The 25,776-nt window shown below is 54.5% G+C and overlaps 1 protein-coding gene across 1 annotated transcript in view; it reads left to right on the top strand.

Moving 5' to 3' along the window:
• Window positions 1-21,543: 21,543 nt before the first annotated feature.
• The window catches only part of LOC140898668 (carbonic anhydrase 15), a 28,453-nt gene continuing 24,220 nt past the window's right edge, over window positions 21,544-25,776 (top strand). Inside the window, exon 1 of the mRNA XM_073312830.2 lies at window positions 21,544-21,706. Coding sequence (XP_073168931.1) covers window positions 21,646-21,706 — 61 coding nt within the window. The 5' untranslated portion in view covers window positions 21,544-21,645. The remainder of the gene's footprint in view (window positions 21,707-25,776) is intronic.

Here is a 25,776-nt window from a genome sequence, read left to right as displayed (position 1 = left end):
TTACCCAGACCTACCTGCATGAGCTTAGTAAATACGGAGACGTTAGTATGTAAAGCTTTTGCATGATATCTGGATAAAATGGGCACCTACTGCATAACTCTTGAATCCGTCAGCTAATCTCTCAGTCCATTCCATGCCCTTCTCCCTGTACCTCAACAAATCTGTTCATGTAGGATCTGGTCTCTGGGCTACTCGGCAGCAGCTACTGGACCATTAGCTGGTCTTCCCTCTCTTCCGCTTGCCAATTGCTTAGTGTTCGGTGTGCCACTGAGGTAACCAAGGCAGGGAGTGACTCATTTGGCTGATGGGGAGGGCCCTAGTTCCACCCACCTTTATAACAAGGCCCTTTGTTATCTGTGTTTACTGATTTCTTCCCCCGGTCTCCCGCCCCCCCCCCCCAAAAAAAACCACCCCTCTCAGCTTTTGAAAAACGCACTATTTATTTAGGTTTTACAGATGTTTTTCACCCAGATTTTAGCTTTTAAGGAATTTTTCACAGGGGAAGCATGGGGGGCCCATGCTGAAGGGCTGGCAAGGTCAGGAGAGGGCTCTATCCAGCAGGGGGCCAGTACGGATGGTGCCACCTTTCACTTCCTTCCCAACCCCAGCCCTTCAGTGTGGCCACGTCAACTTCCTTTGTGCAGTGAGGGAGCGGGATGGGCAGAGAGCTGGGTCTCAGCAGCCAAGACTACCTAACTGCTGCAGGGAGTGGAAAGCTTCCTTAACTCCCACGTGGTGGGTATCCCCTGCCTTCCCTTAGCCTGCGGCCCTTTGTTTTTGTCTTTTCTGATTTTTCTGCCTTTTTGTAATTTAATAAAAACTGGGAAATTAAAACACTTCCCCTGCAAATGCAGGGCCTGATGCCCACTTCAGTAGCCCCCCAAAATCTGGAGAACCCTGTGGGGAGGCCAAGCTGGGAGCGGGTAGCCAGAGCTTCTGGCTGGAAGCTGAATGCTACATGGGCCTGATGTTCATTCCCACTCTTGTGCTGTCTCTAGACCCAAGACTGGAATCTGTTTGGGTGGAGTTCGATGATGGTTTACATAGCAGGGGCTCTAACCGCGTAGCTTCAGCACAACTTGAATGGTTGAAGTGTGCGGGGCTCCATGGAGTTGGGAAGCCTGGCTCTTCCTCCCTAAGCTCCAGTTTTGTCTGTTAAGAGGCAGGCGCGCGTACGACAAGGGTGGGAGTTTCGGTAATATTTTTTATTCCTATCTGCCTCAGTTTCCCTCTGTGCTTTGCATTGCTATGCACCAATTGTAAAGGGTTAAAAGCTGCTTTGGAGGCAGAGTGGGAGGCATGAGGTGTTGGGTCACCCAAGTGTCTAGGGTGGTGTGAATGGGGTGTTTCAGGACTGGCCGAAACCCAGTCCTATGAGTGGAGGCTCAGGAAAGGCAGAGTAAGCCCTAAGGGCAGGGGCATTCCCATCCAATGATGAACAGCCAAGGGGAAAGAGAGCTCCAACACCTCCTGCTGGGAGACAGCAAAGGTTCAGAGCTCGGGAACAAAGAGGAAGGGTGGTACATGGCTGCGAAGAGCTGAGCCTGCAGAGAAACAGGAGCTCCCACCAGGGACTGAGCCCAATAGTGCAGTATAGGAAGACAGCGATGCAGATCTGTCCCTATCCAGCAGTGTTCACCTGGGCAGTAGACCCTGTACTTCTGTACCATTTCTCTTGGACTCCCTAGCTTTAGATATCTGGACACATGGGAGACTTTCTATTCTGTGGCCTTTATCTATGATACCCTGAATTCCTTTTTTTTTTTTTTTTTTTGTAATGGGGCTTCCCCTTTAGAATGATCAAAATAAGTGGGAGACATTTGGGGAGTATTTAAGGAGGCTGCCATTCTCTCCTGTTACCCCTGGGAGAGCAAGCACACCAGCCCTGCTTTTCCAATGCAGAGCTCAGAATTACACTGGCACAATGGACTCCCTAAGGAGCTAGTGAATTACACCTTGAAAATCTAGTATAAACCATCATGAAAAGCTGCCCATCTGATTATGAAGTATATCATACAGTCTCTTGAATTCAGAAAGCAGGTCTCTTCTTAAACCTTCAATTTAAGATGCATTTTTATTAACTGTTTCATTGGGTTTCTCTCACTTTAACATGGTCCTGTATGTCCTTCCCCCACTTCTGTGAAGTCCTTTGGGGTGTCCTTGAATGAGAAAAGCTCTGTCTAGTGTGTTGCTGTGTGTGTAAAGCTTGTTCCATTTTATTGACCTTCTAGGTCTCTGATGGGAGGGGCCCAATGACAGGCTTTGCTTTTCTCACCTTGTGTGGATACAGTTCAGCAGATGTCAATTTTGTCCCCCAGATCTTGACTTTCTTCATTCCTGTACGTTGGTCGCTGCTCTGGGGTTTGCTTTCCAGGATCCATCCAGAGAATGCAAGCCTTGCAGCAAACTGAAACCTAGCCCTGTCCAACCTGAGACTCTCTGAATGGAAAAACCGTGTTTATGCAGCTGTGTCTCGTATTCCTGGTGATACATTCTATCTGTCAGAGCGTTCTTCTTTTATTTGTGAGGGAGTGACAAGAAAACAATCAAGCATGTCCTGGAAATTGATGGACATAATTTATGGGTAAAGATAAGGGGGAAAGGTGCCTAGCAGTTAAACTGGATCTGAAAGCATCCTCCAAAGGACAGTTCTCGCTAATCACAATTACACTAGTGTGTATGGTGTGAACACAGACTACTCCTGCTTTCAATTTCCCTTTCCCGTTTCATTTACATCGTAGGGGCCCAACAATGGAGAGTTCACAAACGTGCTTTATCTAGGTGGAACCATTTCAAGGGTTACAGATCGTCCTCCAAATTTAAAACTTGGTGTGATGGGCCAGATTCTCAGCTAGTGTAAACCATCACCACTATGCTGATTTACAGCAGCGGAGTATCTGGACTATGCTGCACCCATTTATTCACTGACCCATTTGAAGCCACCTGCTATGAAATTTTAATTTCTCTCTCAAGCATCCGCATCCCTGCACTATTTTCTCTGTCTCAAAAATAATTTGCAGGGGCACTTCCAAAACCAGCTCTTCCCCCGCCCCCCCCCCCCCAGTTGCGCTCAGTAACTGCGGGGAATCATCCAGTGTCTAATCGTGTCACCTAGCTGCTTCATTTCTTCCATCAGTCAATTTAAGTACCAAGGAAAGCTCCTGCCATGCCGCTGTCTGCCTCCAGAGGGCAGCAGCAGCAGGCACAACGTGCTCTGGCTGCAGTCTCAGAATCAGGCTTGCTGTTCAGTCAAGGGACTGTGATGGTTTCTGCAGGCGTCCAGAATTGTGGGTGGTCATGTTACCCCTCTGCCTCAGTGAGAGAGAGATTTGCTGCTGCTAAGCCGTGTGTCAGCTCCCTGCTGCTCCGGTCTGTTAGCCAGGCCAGCAAACTTCTCAGGCCACTTGCCAGTCTTGCCTGGCCTTGCAGGGAACTCTTCCCGAGACCGGTTGGGGGGGGGGCAGGGACAGATTATTCCAAGATCGTCCCTTCCTCTGAAACCTCTGGTGCCAGCTGCTGTCAGACACAGGACGTTGGACCAGATGGGCCCCTGTCCCCCCTTCCCGAACCACCTGGATGAGCATTTCTCTGCGGTATCCTGCCTATGACACGGTCCATGCACTGGAGTTACCAGCCCTGCGGTCTCCAAAGACCCAGAACACCCCCAGCCGGCTGGCTCCGCTGAGGATGGATGCCTGGCTTTAATATGACAGCCTCCAGGGGAGTTTATAGTAAAACAAGGATAAGTCTATTACTAGAGAACACAGATTGAAGAGATACCAAGCAGAGAGAATAGAAACAGGAAATGGTTACAAAGAAAATGAAAGTATAACAAGCTTCTGAGAGATTTCATGTAAACTTAGCAAGCTCCAAGCTTTTGTCTAAGGCAGTTTTCTCACCTACAGCTACTTCTCAGCATCCTCAACCCACGGGGTTGGGGATCCACTGTTCAAAGAGAGAGCATGTTGGCTTCTTTGTGACCCTGAAGTCATGGATAACAAAGGGATATTCTCTCCCCTTCCTCTTACAGTCCAGTGACCCTTTGAACTGTTCTTTTGAAGTGTGTCCGTCCCCACATGAAGTTCTTCTCCCCTGCGGTTTGTTCTCCCAAGAGCTGGTGCCGTGCTGTGTTCTCATCCGCCTGATAACTTGCTCTTCTGTTGACTTAAAATGCAGATGAAGCGTCCTTTGTGTTGGTTTCACAGTGCTTGATTCACAACCGATTCCCAGACAGACCCGTCTATCAACATCCCCTTGTCCGGTGGGGAGATGCATATTTTTAAAGTAACACCCGTACGCGGATGACCTACGGTGACCAGGCCGAGGTAAGTTTTCATTTGACACCTTACACGACGTTCTTTACAGATAAATACCGGGACAGCAGTGCGTTAGGTGTGGCGAGTTGTCAGGCCTGAGAGGAGTTACAGAACCGGAGGCCCTCAGCCAGTCAGCACCGAGGGCTCTTAGCACTTTAAAACACTTCTGCTTCAGCCTCTTCCAGCCTCCAACAATAGCGCTCTAGACAACAGCAAATGCGTCCTGTTAAAATTGTCCCATGCACAGGACTTGGTGAGTGGCTCAGCCAAATGCTCCTTCTTTATGGCAGCCCCCTGAAAAAGGGAAATGCTGTTGTGGGGGACAAAGTTGACACAAGAGAGGCAGCTCTTCAGTTTTGCCGTCAGGTGCTGCTCCAGGAAATGCATCTCCTGTTGTGTCTTTACTTCACTTTGTGTTACCTGCTTAGAATGTTCTGGGGTGGAGGAGAGCGTCCGGGGACTAGGGCACTGGCTTCAGAGCACCTTGTCGCCGCTGGCGGACCGCGGGTGCCTGTTGTGGCCTTGTGAGTCGCAGAGGGAAGACGGTAGTGGGGCTGAGGAGCAGAACGTTGACAGCAAACCGTCTGGCTGAGTGCCTGGGTCAGAAGAGGCCTCGGCGAGCTCCCCCTTTCTCTGGCACACAGGCCGGGTGCAGGGTTGAGACTGGATTTGTTTGCGGAGATTGAAAGACGTCACTGCTCAACGACTGGTGGAGGGAAGCGGTGCCGTGAATGAGTGGGTTGTGAAGTCAGCCTTCAGCTCGCATACATCTGCTCTCGACACTGCCTCCATTGTCATCTATTCTGGTTCGCATACGAATGTGGCTAGAATGAGTATCTGTGTATGGACAGTCTTTGCCTCCCATCTCCACCCCCTGTTAAAAGAGATCAGGGGCTTGGGAGAGGGGCTGTTATAACACTTTCTGGCACATGGATCTGGCACTGCAGTGCTTTCAAGGTCACTGATCATCCCTGGTGATCAGTTTCTTGTTCCATCACTCCTGCAGGGTGCACCTCTGTTCTGCAGGTGCTTCAGATCTCAACAAATCTGCAACAGGTGACTTAGTTTGATGGAATTTACTTCTCTTTCTGTTCACAGAATGTTCATTTTTGTAGCTATTGAAATTATTCAACTCTTTTTTTTTGTTAAAGTTCCAATAACTCTTGACCATGTAAATTGTACTGATTGGTCAAGTCCCATGGGATTCAGAGTAACAGCCGTGTTAGTCTGTCTTTGCAAAAAGAAAAGGAGTACTTGTGGCACCTTAGAGACTAACCAATTTATTTGAGCATGAGCTTTCGTGAGCTACAGCCCACTTCATGGTTTCCACGATATGCATCTGATGAAGTGAGCTGTAGCTCACGAAAGCTCATGCTCAAATAAATTGGTTAGTCTCTAAGGTGCCACAAGTCCTCCTTTTCTTTTCCCATGGGATTGTACCTGTTCCCAGCTCTCTTGTTGGGGTTCGCATGGGAATGCTCCTAGAAAAGAGGGGGAAGATTTGCTTTCCAGGAGTAAAAACAAGGACTCCTTGTGGCCCCTTAGAGACTAACACATTTATTTGGGCATAAGCATGAAAGCTTATGCCCAAATAAATGTGTTAGTCTCTAAGGGGCCACAAGGAGTCCTCGTTGTTTTTGCAGATACAGGCTAACACGGCCGCCGCTCTGAAACCTGTTTCCAGGAGCGAGGTACCTGTGCACCTCCCACCCTCTGTGCCAGGGCTCATGCTACAAAGACGTGCACACTTTAAATGTTTGCAGATGGCGCAGGCAGAAGGGAACTCCTGGGTGTGCGGCATGTTGCCCAAAAGCTGCGATCAATATCTCACAACTGAAGCCACTGGTTTTGCCCTTCAGCAATGTTTTCTGGTCTTGCCCTTGACGTCAGTCCATATTGATTGTGTTGTGGGAATCCTCTGCCATGCGCCAGTGGTTGGGGTAGCCCAGGGGTCTGCCTTCTCGATTTGAAACCCCTGGAGAGAAAGGGCTGCCGCTCCTTGGAGACGTTGGGAAAGCTTTTGCAATTTGAGCTTCAACTTACCTGTGCCAGAGGAAATGCACAGAGGGATCACCTCAGCTGCCACTAAAATGCAGGCTTCTCTGGGGTAGAGCGCAGCAGCTGTTTGAGGGCCTGGTCCAACTTCCATTGAAGTCAGAGGGACTGAGCCTGGGCTTTGAGAGCACACAGGGCCGCTAGTAACAGCCTATTGCCGTATCCAAATGAAACCAGCGGGAGAATGACAGTTACGGCACACAGCACCATGGAGGGTGAGCATCAGTGCCCAGGGAGAGACCGTTCAGTTGTGCAATTTTCCGACCACGTGACCACTCTTGTGGGTGCTGGGGGCTTTGTGATTATCCCAAAAAGGCAGAAGCTCTGGATTTTATGACTCTGCCGGGTCCATATGAAGTTGCTTTTTAAATGGAACAGTCTGATCCGTAAAATGGGAGAAAGGGAGCATTCTTGTCCCCATTTCTGGTTGATTTTGATTGGTGGCTCTATGCGGCAGGCTGGCTGGCTGGCTCTCTGGACAGTGCCTAGCATGAGAGGCCCTGGTCTCACTCGGGACGTCTCGGTGCCACTGGGCTTCCAGTATATCTGGTGGTGATCAGTAAAAGGAAAGTTCTGCCCAGGATCTCACTGGATCCATGTAAAGTCTCTCTGAAGCTCTGCCTCGCTCTTTCCTCATCCCGCCACCTGTCACCATTCATCAGCTACTCAGCTGCCCTCAGGCTTTTTACAGCAATTTCTTAATTGCTTCAGCAGCCTGGAATAGACACGTTTCACAGGCTGTCACCACTGTGCTGCTGGGGAGAAGACTGAGGCAAACTGCTTCCCCAGCCTGGTGCCATCCCACCTGCCCAGTGGGAAAGCCCTGTGCCCTCCAGAGCTTGCTTTTCACTTCTCTACCCTGATCTTATTCTGCCTGTTCATGTGCTCTCTGCGGGGCTCAGAGGACAGGTGTCTGGAGGGAACTCAATCCCACTCTCCAAGAGCGCTGGCTCTTCCTGTGTGTTTTATTCCAGCACCCTGAGAATTGGATCCTCCTAACATGCATCTAAAGCAGCCCGTCAGACCTCAGCAGGGATTCCCAGCATTCATGTTGCCTATTCTTGGCCTTTATTTGTTCTTCCAGAAATGTACTACTTGCCTTCAGCGGCTCGACTCCCCTGCGTCGGGGCTTTACAACGTTTGTATGTTAACACTCGTTTTTCTACTGCTGTAAACTTCCAGGGCACTTTGCAAATGTGGATCAAGCCCTGTTCTCAGGCCCAGGAGCAGATCCTCCAGTTTTCATCCGGATTTCAGCATTCCTTGCTCCAGGGTTGCTCCTTTGGCACAAATGGCTTCTGTTTCCGCCACTGCTGACTCTGATGTGACATCTGTGCCATCCCCCCCATCCCCGCTGCCCGTGGAAGCTGGGGTAACACCTGTCTCATTGGGATTCTGGGTTGGAAGGTGAACTAGAGAAGGGTAGTGTCAGCATTCCCCTCTGGCCCGGCATCTTTCATGGTGCATATAGAATCCCGTCTTTTCTCTCTGTCAGAGGCCCTGTCTCTGCTCGGAGCTGGCGTGCCGTCCGTCTCTTGCTATTGCTCTTACGTTAGCTGCTACCCAGCCTGCAGCCACCAGCAATCCCTGCCAGTGGGCTCTGCTAATACTGTTCTCTGACATTCTAATGCTCTCAGCCCCTGGCAGACTGTGTCTAAACTTCATGTTGCTGATTGTCCCCATATATTAGCTCTTCAAATTGTTTTTCTATTAAAGCCCATAAATCCGGGATTCTGCTGCGGTTTTACAGCCGACCTGCTTTACGCAGCTGGGGTTTTGTTGGCACTGCAGCGCCAAGAACGTCGGGAGGGCTCCGTGCCGTGTGTCGGGGGCGGGCGTCCAAAGCCACGGTCCATCCTGTACAGTGGTGAAGCACAGCGCGGGGTGTGGGTGTCAAAGCAGCTAAAGTTTCCGCTTCTGAGAAGAGCGTGACTGTGGCTGCGGGGAGTCTGCGCTACACAAATAGACTCCCGTCGGTTCCCTGGGGGACAGAGGGGCTCACCAAGACCTGTTTACATCTGCCAGGCTGCAAAGTGAGCTGAGGGGCTTTGCCTTTTTAGAAGACTAGCACCTGTCGATGTACAAGACTTTTCCAGCTCTCCAGAAAGCTGTTACCGAACCTCATGCCACCGAGCAGGAAATGGCACCTTCCACCTCTGCAGAGCTCACAGCTGGGGTGTTGGCTCCCCACCCCACCCCTTTGTTAAACACAAAGGGCTCTTGGGGGAGGGTTTGTTGCCATGTGATATAAACAGAAGGCACCAGAGGGTTCCCCCTTCCCATTCTTTCCTTCATTTCTTTTTTTTTTTTTTAATAAATGAGAACTGCAGGTCTTCGCCGTGTAGTTCTCCCAGAATCCCGTGTGGCTCAACGGCGAGTGAGCCGGGTTATTTCGCCACAGATTCCAGGGTGGTAATTGCGAGGCAAAGCAAGTTTTAGTCAAATGCTCTGTGTTAACCCCTGCTTAGCCAAACCCCGAGCCAAGGGTGTGGAGAGAAGCGCTTTTGCTAAAATCAGCTGGTTAAAGGTAGAGGGCACATTTTGATTCACTTTAACGCCCGCCGGAGCAGGGGACATGAGACCATCCTGATATTTGAGTGGTGAAAAACAGAGGACAAACCCCTCCAAGCTTTTGTTATAATTCATAAAGATACACTGCTGCCCCACGGCCAAAAAAAAATCTAAATCCCCATTTTTCCCTGTTTCAGGTCACCTTTTGAGGATGACGGGGATCCTTTGGAGCAGTGCTTCTCCACCTGTTTACCATTGTGGGCTGCATATGCATCTCTGTGTTACGTGGGCCCCATCCACACACTATATATACTTCCTGGGTGGCCCTCAGCATGTCACGTGGGCTGCAGCTGTGTGCTGCTTGGCCTTGGGCTGAGAACCACTGCTGTGGAGGCTCCAGGCTCTCTGCTTTAGCGTGGCCTCTGCCGTCCCTGGCTTGCGCAGTTATCGTGTGGTTTCCTGTTTTGTAGAAGGGCAACTGTCTCAGGGCCGGACAACAAGGGGCCGAATTCTGCTCAGGTTACACCAGAGTAAATTCAGATGAACTCAGCAGAAATCAGTGCAATTGCCCCTGCTTTACACCACTGAGAGAGGGCAGAGGCCAAGGGCAGGCCTGCCGGTTCGGATTGGGCCCCAGCAGTGACTAGTCCCAGAGCGCTCGAGGTTCGGGGGAGACTACCACTGAATATTTATGAAGGGAAATCCAACTCTTCACTTCTTTCCTATGAAACAAATTGACGTCAAAGAGCCAGAGGCTGTTAGCAGCCAAGTTTCCAGCAGGCTGGTTCCCTTAGCTCAGAGACTGGGGATATTTATCCCAGTAATAGCTCTGCAAAGGCATCTAAGCCAAAGGTTGTAAGCAAAAAATATTAGGACGTGGAGAAGAGTAATGGGCCCCATTCTCTGTTTTCCTGGCTGCTGAGAGTGTCAGCAGTCTGGCTGCCTGTCTCATTGCCCTAAAATATCTCCAATTGTGCGTTCCTACCTGCACGATGCAGGGAAAGGACCGTTCTTTGGAAGTAATTGCTCCCTCTGTGATGCCGGGCTGATGTATGGGACGCGAGGCTGGCAGGTGATGCCTGCATTGCCTTGGAACGCTGCTCATTAGAGCATTGAAGGCCTGCATCACTGTTCCTGCTGCGAGGAGCAAAATGCCCTCATTCAAGGGCCTGGCCGGCGTCCTGCCTGACAGGGTGATCCCCCTGGTGAGCTGGCTGTGACTGGGCTGAGCCAGCGGCCCCTTTGGCTCGTCCTTCAGCCTGCTGCCCTGCTAATGAATGTGGGGGCAGCCCTGGCCTGACAGTGGCTAGCTGGGGTGGAGGAGGGCCACCACAAGTCACTGGCCATGAATGCCCTGTTAACATCCTAGGCTGTGAATTTGCTGCCAGGGCCCTCAGCTGCTCTTGGATCTCCCCCTCCCCCCCCCCCCCAGCCTGCCTCCCTCCCAGGCCCTTTGTACTCAGCCCTGTCCTTGAAAGAGAGCTGCCTGCAGCTGCATGGGCAGCACAAAAGGGGTGCTGGAGAGGGCAGTTAACCCTTGCCTACCTGTTTGCTCGCCTGCTGGGGGTGGGGCTGAAGGGGAGCTGGGCCCTAGCTGGACTTGGCTGGAGAGGTTGGGGGCGGGGGTGCAGTGCTCCTTTCTGTGATTAAGTTAACAGGGCTTATTGCTTTCCTGGTGCTTTCTCCTTCCCAGCAGCTCAGCTGGCCCCACCCCACTGTGGCCAGCCCAGCCCTCCTCCCAGGACATGGGGGAGATGGGCTGCAGATGGCAGCGAAGCTCCTAGCAGGGGAGCCACGAGGTTTGATGAGATGGTTTGGGCTCTGGCCTAGTGAGGCTGGGTCTGTGATCCCTGCTTCCCATTTACGCAGCACCTTGCACGCTGAAAGGTCCGGAAGAGCCTTGCAGAGGGTATGGAGAGGAAATATCCGCCCGCCCTGCAAATGCAGCCAGCTCTGAGGTGGAACGTAGTAGCTGTCTGGTGCTGTACAGCAATGCAGGGCAGGAAGGCAAGGAGGACACCTTTTGTGAACTTCCTTTCCCATCTATGCTTTTAAAGGACAGTCCTTTCCTACAGGATGGTACTGCTGGGACCGACTTGGAGACGGGAATCCTATAGCCTCAGAACAGGCACAGTGTGGGTAACAGCAGGCTAAATCACACCCCAGCCTGCCCGTCCAGTGGCCCTTATTCCTAGCCTGGAGGACCCAGCTGTAGAAGTCCCCGAGGAGTTCACCTACCATATCCCGTTGGCACTTGGAGAGTACAAGTGAATGAAGGGGGGCGGTGGGGGGGGGGAGATTTTTGTGAACCGGACGCCTGCCTGCTGTTTAACCAGACTGCGCCCTGAACAGCCATCACCTGAGCAGCTTTTGGAGACATGGGCTGGATTTGAGCCCGCTGATCGACTCCATCGTTGGAGACCAGTCCTCCCCTGCACTATTGCTACAGGAAATGCACCCGGCAGTTCATCCGGGGCTCACGCGACTAGCTGAGTTTGCTGAAGCAGGAGATGGGGCTCGGTACCTGACCTCTTGTCTCGGCCGCATAGAACGGGGCTATTGTTTCACCAGTTCCCGCATCTCAGGAACCAGGGTGTAGTTGAGATGTGTCTGGCCCAGCCTCCTCCAGCCCCCTGTGCAAATTAATCTGCAATTTCTTTAATCCTAGGGATGCTGATCCTAGAGCTCATAAACTGACCCCAGCCCCTGGCTGCCTCCAGATCCCAGCATAGCCTGTAGCCGTGAGTATTGGCCATGGGATCTGACATAACGGAGCTAACTCTGTTCCCTCACGACCACTCCTCAAGTCCTTTCAGGCACTTGGTGATCGCTGCTTGAGGACCAATCGCTCATCCCAGCCGCCGTGGGAATGTTTTCTTCAGCGTTCTCCACAGGCCCGGAAAGGTTCTCTGCAGGCGACTGCAACATCAGCCGTTCCCAGTGAAATGAGGATGAATAATATCTGCAAGATGTGCAGCCCAGTTATAAATCAACCGCCCTGGAGGCGAGGCAGGCCGGGGCTTGTTTTTCCTTATGCCTGCACCAAAATCCTGGCCTTCAGCTGCAGAGTCTGGACTTCTCAGGCCTCACAATCACCTCAGGCACAGGGGGGCCCTATGGCTTAATGCCCTTCCCCTGCTCAAGGAGAGAGGGGAATAGATCATCTACCCCATGCTCCGTATTCAGTGAATGCAATGCACAGGGATGGTGGCCGATTGACAGCCCTGGAGACGTGGGCAGTAGCAGGGAAATCTTTCCTCCCCCCAGCCCTGCCTGGGTGCCTCAACCCTGACCTGGAGGGAGCCACCCCTCAGCGTGAGTGTGGCACCATGCCCAGGGCCTGCTCAGTCTTTGATCTGCCTGTCGCTGTTGTCTGTAAAGGAAGGCATCTGGCCGCTCGGAACCGAGAGGGGCAGCTCACTCCAAGTGGGCCATGGAATAGCCGTTCATCAGATAATGGCCCAAACCTCCGACCATTGCCAGCCTGGGCTGGATTGGACAAGTGACGCGTGTCCCTGTCACGGGGGTGACCAGGCCCCTTTCTCAGTGTGATGGGGAGTGCTTCCCGCTCCTAGCGGGTATCTCTGCAATTCTTTCGCCCCTCCTGGATGTGCTGACTCCCTGACTCCGACACCTCCTCGTCCTTCTGCGTTTCACACCCTGTGGCTCTGGGGAGCGGCGCTTTGGGGGCGAGGTGAAACCACCAGGCATCAAGGGACTGGCGAGGGAGCTTCTGTCAAGGGTTGTCTCATTCTGCTGGCCATCAGCAGGGCCGGGAAGGGATCCCGCCCTGGGACTGGATGTCTTCCTAAAAGATCTGCTCCAGGGATTATTTTGGGGGAGTTGCCTGGCCTGGGTTATGCAGGAGGCCAGACGGGTCCCTTCTGCCCTTGGAATCTGTGCAGCACTACACAGGCAGCAGGGGACCATATGAGGGGAGGGTGGATTTGCTTTTCTTCGCTGCCAGGAAATTGGACTCCTGTCTCCAGCAGCTACTGACTTGATGGCCCCCTGGTCTGATCTAGTTAGGTAGGGCCATTGTAAATCTCTTCCCATTCATTTTGGCCTGAAGTCATCTAGCAAAGCCTCTTCCCTCCAAAGCAGTGAACTCCCTCTGGCATTCTTACTTGGGCGGCATAGCAGGAGTGGAGAACAGGCTTTTCCAGGCTTGGGTTTGCACAGTCCCACCGGCAGCCCTCGGCCAGCCGTGCTGGCTGCATTAGTCCTTCCCTGGGGTATGTGGACAAGGCCGGGGGGAGGTTCAGTGTCTGTTAAAGGCTGGCTGCCCCTTTCTCTCCCCTAAAGGCACAGAATCCTGATGAGTGGATATGGACTAATGTGTCACGCACAGGGTGCAGGCAGGGATTTCCTGCCGGGGTGCTCTCCTTGGGGGGCTCCCTTCTGAACACCTGCCAAAGGCCGTTCCTGGCAGGAAGGCGTCTGGACAGCCAATGCAGATGTGATCATCTACCCCTCCCCTCCACCCACGCTTTGCAGCTTGTTGCCACATCAGTGCCCCCTCCCTCCCGAGGGCGGCTGTCTCTGGCCTAGCCTGGCTGTCCTCCTCTCGTATATCAGCGGGCGTGGCTGGAGAGGTTTGTCTGGACCGGTTTGTCTGGACCCAGTGCCTAGTCCGCCTGCAAGGAGACAGGGCTCAAACTCCCTCTTAGCTTTATGCTGCTCTATGTCGGCTATGAATTATTGACAGGCTGGGAGGCTCGTTTGCTGCCCTTCGGTGTGAGAGGGATGGGGCCTGCCTGCGTGCACCACTGAAGGAGCACAGAGATGCGTGTTAGTGTAGACACTAAGAATAACCAGGCAGAAAACCCCAGCTTCCCAATCGATCGCAGCAGGACTGCAGAGCCGTGCTGCAGGGGAAATTGTTCTTGGCTCCTTTCTCTCTTCCCACCCTGGGCTCTGAAAACACACAGAAGAGGCTCAGACCAGCTATCCCACGCAACAGGAGCCAAGCTAAACAGGTCACTACGTCCGGCCCTCCCCACCCACAATGGGGAAGCATAAGGCTGAATGTGTGCATTCTTTTTGGCTCCCATTCTCCACTCCTAACCTGAGGGGGGCGGGGAGGCATCTCTCAGGCTGCTCCAGCCCTGGGCCCATTGATTTTCATTGTGCAGCGTTGGAGGTTGGAGTTCAAAGCTGGGGTGGCACCCAGCTGTCCCCCTCCCCTTGTGTGCACCTGCCACTCCAGGCCCGTCCTGTGCATGATTCATGCCAGCTGAGTGCTCAGAGGAAGCTGCCTTTGCCAGTAAAAGCTTTTTCTACCTAAAGAGAGAGACGTCTTGCAATTAGCAAGCCAGTGGGAGGTGGGGCAAGGGTGCCGCCCCGCTTTTGCTTCTCTTCTCTGCTCATCTTGGATTCTCTGCAGTGGAGAGCTCGTTCTAATTCAGTGGTTCCCAAACTTTAACAACCTGTGAACCCCTTTCACTAAAATGTCAAGTCTCGCGAACCCCCTCCTAAAAATGAATATTTCCAGGGATTTTCTCCTTTACCTGCGTATAAATTATAAAAGCAGTGATCTTGGAAATATGAAAATTGTTTTTATGGCCTGCTTATTACAGGCTATTTATTATTATTTATTAATCATTCCAGTATCTTTATTACATTATGAAAATGGCAACACTCTTCCAGGATCTCACTTGCATAGCTTGTATCCCTTTGAATGAGCCTGCTCTAAGACAAGGCTCCTAGGTTTCATCAAGGCATATCAGCGGTGAAACTGCAGGAAGGGATTTAAGAAGCCAACTCACAGCGTTCCTCCTACACAAGCATTCGGGTCTTGAGCAATCCAGGCAAACAACGCATGTTCCAACCAAGCTTAAACTTGTTCTTCATCATAATTTTAAAAACACTAGCAGCCTATTTAATTTTAAAAACAGCAAAAAATATCCACCTCCCTTTCCATTTCTTATAAGGAGTCTTGACGTTTAAATCTCCTCAGTGTGATAGATAGGCTTGCTTTGATCTGCTTAGCTCTTGGAAGTCCAGGAGCTCTGGGCTGCGGGCCCTGCGCTGCCTGGGGTCCCTAGGGACAGCTCTGTCCACCATTAGGGAATTTTTTTCCTGAGAACCCCTGTAACATTTTGCAAACCCCAGTTTGGGAACCACTGTTCTAACTCTAGGTGCAAAGGGGGATCAGCATTAGCAGGATCGTAAGTGGACAGTGGCCGTCAGTCGTCTGGCATGGGTATAGCGGGGGACAGTACCTTAGAGATGGACGTATGAAGGAAGGTGAATACCTTGAGACACCACGCTGCTTGCTGGATACGTTCTAGCTGTGCTGGGTTAGGCTGAAATGGTCAGGAAGCAGCGAGCCGGTTTGGGATCCCAGTTGTACGTGCAGAGCGATCCCGTTCAGCTCAGTGGAGTGACTCTGGGTTTGCACGGGGGTAACTGGGCTCAGACCCTGGTCCAGCCCCCATGGAGAGAATTTTTTGTCGTGTTCTCTGGTGACCGCTGTGGTCAGGCAAGGGCCAGCACTGAGAGGCTGCGGGAAGGGGCCTTAGCCAAGGGAGGATGCCGTGATGCAAGCCCTGGGAGCAGAACGAGGAAGGTCTCTGCTAAGAATGCCACAAAACAGCCCCTTTGGCTTCAATCCAGAGAGCAGTCCAACGGTGCTGAGACCGCTCAAATATGTGCCATGCATGGAGCTGTGTCTGCCCCCGGTACCCAGGCTGTCCTGGTGATCTCTGTGCAGATCATGAAGCCAGCTCCAGGGACCACATGCGCCCAGTCACTTCAGTGGAGTTACAGCAGCCGTGTGTTGGATTACTGTTAACTGCAGCAGCTCATGTCCCCTCCACTGGGATGGTGTAAAGTCTGGAGGGTTTTTTTCAGATTGAATAACTGAATTCCCTGACAGGCCCCTGATTCCAGGGCCCTGCCACTTTCAGATGATGCGCAGATACCCACTGGCAGCAGAGAACTAAACCGACAGCACCCCTGTCTTGTGTGGCACTTGCATTGGTGCTCACATCCCATCAGGAAATCCACGGGTGTTGACCCCTGCTGCGGTGGGAGGTTCCCCTGGCTGCATCGAGAGAGCTCCAGGCCAGCCTAGGACCTCCTCTGCTGCATCACAGAGCACAAGACTCAGCCATGCCTGTGCACAAGGGCATGCAGCCCTCAGACTGCAGTTCGGCCCGTTGGGGTGCACCAAGGAGCTGGGCCTACAAACCCCAGGCCAGCAAGCAGCTGAGGAGTGGGGGAGCCTTTTTCTGGGGCTCCCCAGGACACCAGCAGGGAGTCATGTAGCAGCAGCTCTGCTGCAAAGTGCCCCATTCCAGGGGTGGGGTGGGGTGGGATGGGGTGGGGAGGGCTGGGGCTGTTGTTGAGAGAAGGCTGAATGTGGGCTGGGGAGTGCTTGCTAGTGTGCTTTTTTTTTTTTTTTTTTGGGAGGGGGGTCTGTGTCTCCTGAACAGGGGACTGTGCTGCTGGAGAAGCAGCTACCCAGTGACGCATCTGTTTAGGACCAGAGACTGAAAACCCCATCCCTGGTGTGGGTGCGTCCTGCTGGCAGGCTGACCTGGAGCCAAGGCTCTGGGAGAACAGCCCGATAGGTCCAGGGCTCTGAAACCGTCTCTGGGTGGACGCCTTCAGCCTGCCCGCCCCCTCCCACGAGGGTAGGCCACTTGGCATCACTGTCTCCTTGGACCAAACCTCAGTCTTCAGCAGCCCTGCGCTGTGCTGTGAGCTCCCTTTAGCGAGTTCACCTGAGTTGGACACTCGAGAGAGGCTTCTACACCCAGAGGGAGCAATGCACCCCCACTTCCCTTAACCGGGAGTGACTCTCTGCCAGCGCTGTAGAAGTGTGTGTGTGTGTGTGGGTTATTAGAAGTCTGGAACACAGCAGAGAGAGTCTTTGGTTAGCACAGAGAACAGAAAGTTACAGCATGGGCCCTCTTGGTCAGTCCAGAGCCCTCTGACCCCTCCCTTGTCCTAATTTTCAAGAGTCTCCAGCTTCTAGCAGCCCACACTTAACACCCATGCCTGGTCCCTCCTCTGACCTGTTCTGCAACTGGTCAAACCCAGCTGGCTTCCCGTGGAGAGTCAGCCATCCAGGGTCGTTAGTTGCTAGGTGCCAAATGTCCGGGCAATTAGAGTGGCCATTGTCTTCTTGGACTCTCTGTGGATTGGGGGCCCAGGCCCTAGACAGCTAGGCACCACTCACTCCTGAATCTCTGGGTCTCTGCAGAGATCTTTTCCCACCACCTAGTTAACCAGGCAGCATGCGGGGGGGGGGAAACTGAGGCACACACCATATATTCATACAAAATATTACAGAAAACTGCCCACTCCGGCCCACCAGCCTCAGTTGTTGGCTAACTGAGCGATGGCATTGCAGCATCAGGAAGTCCGAATCGCAGGCTTAAAGTGTGCTGGGACTTGGGAAAGTAGCTGTAAGGATGGCATTTGCAGGAGGCTAATTCTCTGGCTGGTGAAAGGCAGAGGGGGAGAGTCCCCCATTTGGGATGGAAGAGACAATTGCACAATCTCATGCTGGTGAGACAATAAAACCCTTTCTCTCTCTCTCTCTCTCTCTTCTATTTTGACAGCCAGCAGCAAAAATGAAAACTAACCAGAGCCAGCAGCCCTTGGGGAGGTGTATAAGCCCCTCCCTTTAAAGCCAGCTGCAGCTCCTGCCATTCCCAGGTCATTCCATGCTGGCATCGCTTCTTATCAGCCCACCAGGGAGCTGGGGTGAGCGTAACCCGCGAGATGCTTCCTGAATGGCTGATGAACGCGGGAGGCCACTGGGGCATCGACAGGGGCGAGGTGAGCTGCTGGTGAATGTCAATCCTCTCATTTGCCCTCTCTGCTGAGGACGGCTGAGCGTTGGAGTGGCACAGTCCCGGAGGGCCAGGCATGGGGCTGGTGCAAAGGGGAGGCTGAATGCTGATGAAAGGGGTCGGTCGGTCTGTCTGTCTCGGACAGCAGGTTGGGTTGTTCCAGCTCCAACCAAATAAACCTGCTTTATAGGAAAAAAACCTGCCTCTTTCCCCTGACAAACAGGCGACTCTGAAAGGAGCAACGTTGGTTTAACTCCCCCCGGATCAGGGCTGCGGGCTGACGTGCAGCAGGAAGTGCGCTGTCAGTCCCAGTCAGCAGCCAGCCTCATGCTCTGCTGGGAGCATCAGGACCTTGCGTATCCCCACTGCCAGGTCAAGTCAGCTGGAGACGCTGGGGTTGGACCCCAAAGCAGGATGCTAAAGAAACGCTCTGCTCTGAGAGGCAGCTGCTGTTAGCCCCGTGCTCAGATGGGACATGCTGCATGCCACTGAAAGTGGGGGACAGACCTAAGGGGAGATTTTAAAAAACACTAACGTGGGGTGGCCAACCTGAGCCTGAAAAGGAGCCAGAATTTACCACTGTACATTGCCAAAGAGCCACAGTAATATGCCAGCAGACCCCCCGTCAGCTTCCCCCACCCCCCTGCTTCCAGCGCCTCCCACTCACCGGTAGTCCTGCTGATCAGGGCCTCCCCTCCTTCCCTGCACCTCCCGATCAGCTGTTTCGTGGCAGGCAGGAGGCTCTGAGGGGGAGGAGCGAGGGCAGGGCCGGCTCAGGGGAGGGGACTGGAAGGGGTGGAGTGGGGGCAGAGCCAGGGGTTGAGCAATGAGCATCCCTTCCCCCCCACCCCCCGGCACACTGGAAAGTTGGCGTCTGTAGCTCCAGCCCCAGAGTCGGTGCCTGTACGAGGAGCCGCATATTAACTTCTGAAGAGCCGCATGGGGCTCCGGACCCACAGGTTAGCCACCCCTGCCCTAATGGGGGTTTAGGCACCCAACCCTCCTAGACACTCACTGAAAGTTAGGCACCGTCCAGCCCTTTGTGCCACTGGAAACCTGGCCCAGCGTGACCCCCCGTGTGCCATGCAGGCCAGGTACACTTTCCTGGGCATTTTCTGACCGAGTGGGGCTAAATGAGTCTGGCGGAAAGCCCTGAGCTGGGTTTTATGGATTGCAGCTTTGGATCCCAAGCCCCAAACAGCATTGTCTGGTCATTGCAGGCTGAGCCGACCTAGGCATGCCAAGAATCCAGCAGCAATAACAAGTGCACGAAGGGCTCTCTGGAGGGGTAAATCTCCCCCTCCGAGGGTAATTTCACAGGCTTTGATGGCTTCTTCAGGCACATAAATCTCTCCCTCTCCTTGTAAAGCCTTGAATGTTTATTTCATAAGTGTCCGTGGCTGTGAGTTGTGTGCGGTGGTGGTGTAGCCGTGTGAGTCCCGCGATAGGAGAGAGGCAAGGGGGGTGAGGGAATATCTTTTATTGGACCAGCTTCTGTTTGCGAGAGAGACCAGCTTTCAAGCCGCACTGAGCTCTTCAACTTCACAGCTTCTCTCTCTCACCAGTAGGAGTTGGTCCAATAAAAACTATTACCTCACCCACCTTGTCACGCTAAGTAGCCATCAGTGGCTCCTTTGCGTCTGCCCCAGCAGGGTTATAGCTTCCCTGCCTTTAGACTCTCCGCTCCAGCTGAGCACACCCGTTCTTGTGAGGTGTCCAGCCGCGTTTCTTGCCCACCCAGAGCAGCACCCCTAGTTCCAGCCCCTACGACGGGTGTTGTGCGGGGGCTAGGGATAGAAATGCAATTCCAGGTGTGTCTCTGGATGATGCAGGGAGGTGGGGGAGCAGATTGTCAGTCTGGGTGTTGGCAACATAAATCCAGCAGCTGATTAGCTCTTGGTGGGGGTAGGGATGGACTATTCCATTTCTAGTGTGGTTGGTGAGCTGGGTTAGCAGAGGGCAGCCTCTAACTCACCACTCGCTTGTGTCTCAGCTGCAGACAGAAGAGGCAAGATAATCAATGATCAGGTTTTTCTCATGCCAGGCTGGTCCCCCTCCAGGTTCCTGACCAGATGTTTTGGAGCAACTGAAGAAGATGCTGGCGGCTGTCCTGGTTGGAGACTGGGGAAGCACCAGACTGAGCAGTGATTTTCCTTGGGCTTGCTTCATTGGCTTCCAGGTCTGTGGTATGCAGGGTAGCTGTAGCTATGTCAGTCCCAGGATATTAGAGAGACAGGGGTGAGGGAATATCTTTTATTGGACCAACTTCTGTTGGGGAAACAGCCAAGCTTTCAAAGCAGAGGTGCTCTGCGGGTGTGGGAAAGGTACTCCGAGCGTCACAGCACGATGCAAGGTGGAACAGATTGTTTAGCAGAAGTAGCTAGCACGTGTTCAAAGGGCCCGTTCCCAATGGAGTGGCCCCTTGCCCCCTCTGCAGTCACAGGACAAAAACAGGGGTTACAGGTTGTTGTAATGAGCGATGAATCCAGTGTCTGCCCGGTCCAAGTGTTGGGCAGGTTTCCGCTGAGGCCTGTAGCCCCAGGGAGCATCTCTGCTATTTCATGGCTATTGTTCTCGTCCTTTCTCTTTATTTTTGGCTTCACTTGTGCCTGGACCCCTCCTAGGAATCTCCTTCCCCCTCCCCCCCCGCCCCCCCGCAAGTTTACTGGAATGAGCACAGCTTGGTTGTTCCTTTTAGCACTGAAATAAACACATGCTAAGAAGCAACAACCCCACAACTTCCCTGTAATGATGGCATCCTGTCTCCCTGGCCCCTAGCCCTCCTTGGCACACTGTTGCTAGGCAGGGCCAGGGAGTAACCCCCTGAGCCCCTCAGGGGCGAGTGCGCCAGGCTGGGAGCGTTTTAGGTACATGGCTGTGCCTGCACCATCCATTCAGAGCCCCAGGGCGTCCGCACAGGGCTATAGATCCTTTGTTGGAGGTCTCTACAGCGTGCATAGAGCCCTGAACAGCTCAAGGAGGCCCCTTATTTGCTTGTATGTGTGCGTAGGGGCCCCAAACTATTCTTGCTAGGCCCCCCGTGTGCTAATGCTGCCTCGGGGAAGGAATGGGCTTTTGCCCTCCTGTCAGGCAAACCCTTCTCCTTGGGCACATTTATTCTCACTTGCCCGTCCAAGGGCCAGAGAAATGGGGTGTCAGTCCCGGGAGCTCATGGCAATGTGCCGGCTCTAGCAGGGGCTATCCGAGCTCTGGCCTGGCCTCCAGGCAGGGCACTTGCTGGTGGGGAGGGGGTGGCGCTCTAGGCTACCCCGGCGTGCCCCCCGTTTAGCAAGAAGGGAGCCGATGCTTTGCACAGAGGCGTGGTCACCAGCGTGGGGGACATGCAGCTGCCGAGGCCCTGGCCGTGCCCCTGATCAAAATAAGGCTGGTCCTTGGCACGGCTCCGGCGGCAGGGGCTCAGGAAGGGTGTAAGCCCCAGTTCCTTCAACCTCTCCCAGGGGCTGGCGGGCTAGGAGCGCTGCGGGCGTAGCGGTGGTGGGCACAGGCCCCCGGCCGGCTGCAGGGGCTGAGCGGCTTCGCCAGAGCCGGCGCGGGCACGTGGGACCCAGGAGTCCTGGGGGCCAGGCTGCGGCTCTAACCACTGGGCGCGGTAGCCCGGGGCCAGCAAGGAGCCGGGCCCTGGGAGGGGGGGCCTGGCCCGCGCTCCCTGCTTCCCCAGGGGCTTGCGCCCGCCCCGCCCCGCCCCATCGGCCCTGGGCAGCCCCGCGGGCCAGCCGGCGGCGGGGCCAGGGGGGCAGGGCCGGGGCGCGCCGGCTGCCGCCGCAGGAGGCGAGCGAGGGGTTAAGCGCAGCCCGGCTCCCGGCGCTGAATATTTAAGAGCCGCGCGCAGGCTGCAGCGCAGCCCCGGCTCCCCTCGCGCAGCCCCGGCTCCCCTCGCGCCCCGGACCGCGGAGCCGCACAGCGCGGGGTGGCCCCGGGCAGCAGCCGGCCGGAGGATGCCGCGCCTGGCGCTAACTTTCCTGGCTCTGCCGCTGGTGCTCCGCGCCGCCCCGGGAGGTGAGCAGCCCTCGGGGACCCCCCCAGCGGGGCCCCCCCCACCGCGAGTGGCCCCGGGGTCCGGCCCCGGCTCTCGCCGAGCGGCCGCAGCCAGGGGCGGGACCGAGCGGCTCGGGCCCCGGGGGGCTGCGGCTCTCTGGCCCCCAGCGCCCTGGGCATGGCCCCGCGCCCCTGCCCAGCTCGCGGCTTCCAGCCTCGGCAGCGACTTGGCCTCGCGCCCCGCTCGCTGCTGCTTCTGCTTCCCCGGCTGGGAAAGGCCTGGGGCTTGGTCCCTCTCCCCCACTCTGGCTGTGTGTGGAAGGGGGCAGGTGGGCTGGGAGGCTTTAGAGACCGTCCCGCAGAGCCGGGCTGGCTCCGTCTCCCCTCTGTCTTCGCGGGCAGGGTGGCACACGGACACCTGCGTCGCCTGCCCTGCGACCTGCCTGCCAACAGCCCTGCCGGCTCAGGAGCCTTCCACCTGCTGCTCTCGGCCCCTGGCATCCCCGGCTGCTCTGTGGGCTACGAACAGCCCTGCCCCTCTGACAGCCCGAGTGCCCCAGCATCCCCTGCCATTCGTAAAAGCCCCTGAGCCGGGGAGGACAGAGACGCAGCAGCTGGGGCGAGTGGCTTGCCCTCGCGTTGACGTGCTGAGCACCTACTGGCCCAGAGACTTGCCATGGAATTGCCGGCTGCAGCAGGCCGGTGGCACCCGGATAATTCCCATGGGGGGCTCATTTCCACAAAGCGGTGTACCCTTTGCTCTTGTCGGCACAGGTTGTTTCTTGCCTTAGCGAGGCTGTTTCCTGCCAAGCCGTGGAAAGGCCGCGGCTGTGTCTAAGGGTTTACTGTGGCTGGATCAAGTGCACAGCCAGTGGCCAGATCCTGCTCTCCCTGCCGTTGGTGTAAATTCACGGTAACTCCACTGATGTCGGTGAGGATCCAGGCCAGTTATGGAGTTCAGGGGTTTGGCTCCTTCTCATTATTAATTACAGCTGGCTGGAAAATGTCAGCAAAAGAGTTTCAGTTGGTCTTTCATTGAAATTTCATGGAAGAATTTGTGACCTTTTTCCATGTGCTGCCCAGCTCTGCTACTGGTAATAACAACACTCAGCAGGTGCCTGGCAGTAAGAGTGGTTACGGTGCTGGCCCGGGATGCAGGAGTTCTGGGTTCAATGCTACAGGTTTCCTTGGAAGCAGATCTTCTAAAGAGCTCTGCTTCTATTTAGACACCACAAGACACATCCAGAACTGAGTTTTCTGGCTCTCAAATCGCTGGAGACCAGGACTCCTGCCCCACCAGGTGAGGAGGCTTCCGGGGTGGACTGTGTCCTGCCAGAAGCTCCTGGTTTTCCGCCTGAAGCTCTCTTTTCCCCACGAATTGGGTGTCCTTGTGAGCACTGCTGGCTTCCCAGCTCTGGGGGCTGATTTGCTGCCCCCAAGTACCGCGTCGGCAGGGGCCGGGTGAGCCTTTTGCACTCCCACCAATGAGCCTCACAGCTGATCTGCAGGGACCATGTCTGGTGTGAGGGGGGAGAGCTGTCTCCACGGCCCAGCCAAGCTTTGGCTTCTCAGCTGGGGATGCCAATAAGTGTCTTGGTCGGTGCTGAGGTTACACAGACCTTCCTCCACTAGGAACAACCAGGCTCCCAACTCCTTTCACTTAAGCCACTGATCAGACCCCAGCTGCTAATACCTTTTGTTTATGGAACTACTGACCTGTGGGCCCTGTGCGCTCCAGGCGAGACGAGCCGTACTCGTTTGCCGAGCCTCTGAGCCATTCGGTTCAAGGTCCGCTCCTTCTTCTCTTCTTCACATATGGACGCTTTAAGTGGTACAGCAGCTGCCGTTGGCCAGTCTAGCCTGAAAATCCACACACCTTGATGTAGAGCAGGGATGGGCAAACTACAGCCCGAGGGCCACGTCTGGCCCTTCAGACATTTTCATCTGGTCCTCGAGCTCCAGCCGGGGAGCAGGGTTGGGGACTGACTCGGCTCTATGCATGCGAGGTCTCCACACAGCTCCTGGAAGCAGTGGCATGTCCCCCCCCATGCCTCCTACGCGTAGGGGCGGTCAGGGGGCTCTGCACACTGCCCCTGCAGCTCCCATTGGCTGGCAACTGTGGCCAATGGGAGCTGCAGGAGTGGCGTCTGCGGATGGGGCAGCATGCAGAGCCTGTGGGCTGCGCCTCTGCTTAGGAGCTGGAGTGGGGACATGCCGCTGCTTCTGGAAGCTGCTTGAGGTAAACTCCGCCCGGAGCCTGCACCCCAACCCCCTGCCCCAGCCCTGATCCCCCTCCCCCTGCCCTGATCCCCCTCCAGCCCTCCAAACTCCTTGGTCCCAGCCTGGAGCACCTTCCTGCACCCCCAACCCCTCATCTCCAGCCCCACCCCAGAACCCTCAGCCGAAGCCCTCACCCCCTCCCGCACCCCAACCCCCAATTTCGTGGGCATTCATGGCCTTACAATTTCCATACCCAGATGTGGCCCTTGGGCCAAAAAGTTTGCCCATCTCTGATGTAGAGCCTTTGCTCACCTACTCAGACTGCAAGATGGAGGGACCTTGCAGCCCATCACTGTGCACTGGGAAGGTTGCCTAGTGCAGGGTGGGGGGCTCAACGGATCAGCAATGAGATTTTTTGCCCCTTACTGCCAAGTGACTGGTTCCAAGCCATCCCAGGAGGTCCGTGAGCGACCGGAGCCAGGAAGCTGCTCTGTAGGCCTGTGGGAATGTATGATTGACCGCTCCAGTCCAGCTCCCTGGCTGACACTTGCTCCAGTCCAGGCAACTGCCTGTCTCCTGCATTTGGCACTTCCAGTGTAAGAGCCAAGAACTGAGTGGGCATAAAGACTGAACTGCCCCTTCGGTACAGTCACTTACTGGTGGGGAATGGTGTGTGTGTGTGTGTGTGTGTGATGTAACACTGCTGCTACTCTGGCTGTGCCTGACTTGCACCCAATTAGACAACTTCAGAGCCCCTTGAAATTGTGCCTTCAGCACCCAGCTGTGTCCTCGGTCTGTCTGGATCAGTGGCTCTTTGCACAGCACCCCTGCCGGGGGGTTCGGCCTGCTGCAGGCTCCTTGTTCCTTGCCCAAAGGATCAGCGGAAGCCCAGTGTCGCAGGATATCTGCAAACAGGGAAGCTGGCCTGCAGCACAGCTGTGCTCCAGTCAGAGCAAACTCAAGCCCCTCCAAAGCACAGGAGGTCACCCTGTCGGGATCCCGTCGGAGAACTGAAGTCACTGTTGCAGGAGCTCACAGAAGAACCTGCAAGGGCGATTGATGCTCTGCCACAGTGGGCAGCAGAAGGAACACAGTGGCCTCCCATGAATGTGCCAGCTGAATCCTCGGGTGAATTGATTGGCTAGTGAGGCTTCTGATGACCTAATCTGCAAATGCAAACGAACATTTTCATGCAGATGTGCAGGTTTCACCACATGCAAATGGAGATGCTTGGAAATGCTCTGAGTGAATTACTGGAGGTTGCTTCAGGTCCAGGTCATCTGAGTGCAGTGCGCAGAGGACCCGACTAGAATTTGAGACCCCACTGTTCTAGGATCTGCTGGAAATTGAGAATCAGGTGGAGTTATAGACTAGCTCAGGCTAGGACAGGTGAGGTTAGAGTCTGATCCAAAGTCACTGGAAACCTTTCCATTGACTTCAATGGGTTTTGGATCACGTCCATAGAGTGTGAATATATGTGTGTGTGTGTGGTGGGGTGCTTGGGCCGAACGAATGAATTCTTAAGAAATTGTGAGTAACAGCACAAACGTGGGTGTTTGTAGCAATGGCAGGAGTGTGTATTGTTCAGTGCTTTGAATTCCTGACTAGACCAACCACTGTGATGAACTTGCTTTGCTGATTGAAGGTATCACAAACTGTCTACGGCCCCAAAAGCAGAAGGACTTTATCTTTTGGGTTATGGCGAGTCTTGAGACTCTCTGGCATCCCCAAGAAATGGATCAAGCTGATGAAAAACATCGACAGCAAGGTGATGAGTGTAGTGGGAGTAGACAAGAATCGGACGGAATGACTCAGGATGGCCGAGGAGAAAGGATGCATGTTATCACCAGATTTGTTCACCTTGGTACAGG

The sequence above is a fragment of the Lepidochelys kempii genome, chromosome 15 (genome assembly GCF_965140285.1).
Source record: "Lepidochelys kempii isolate rLepKem1 chromosome 15, rLepKem1.hap1, whole genome shotgun sequence".
In the NCBI taxonomy this organism is placed as follows: domain Eukaryota; kingdom Metazoa; phylum Chordata; order Testudines; family Cheloniidae; genus Lepidochelys; species Lepidochelys kempii.
This window is presented reverse-complemented; position numbering and strand designations above follow the sequence as displayed.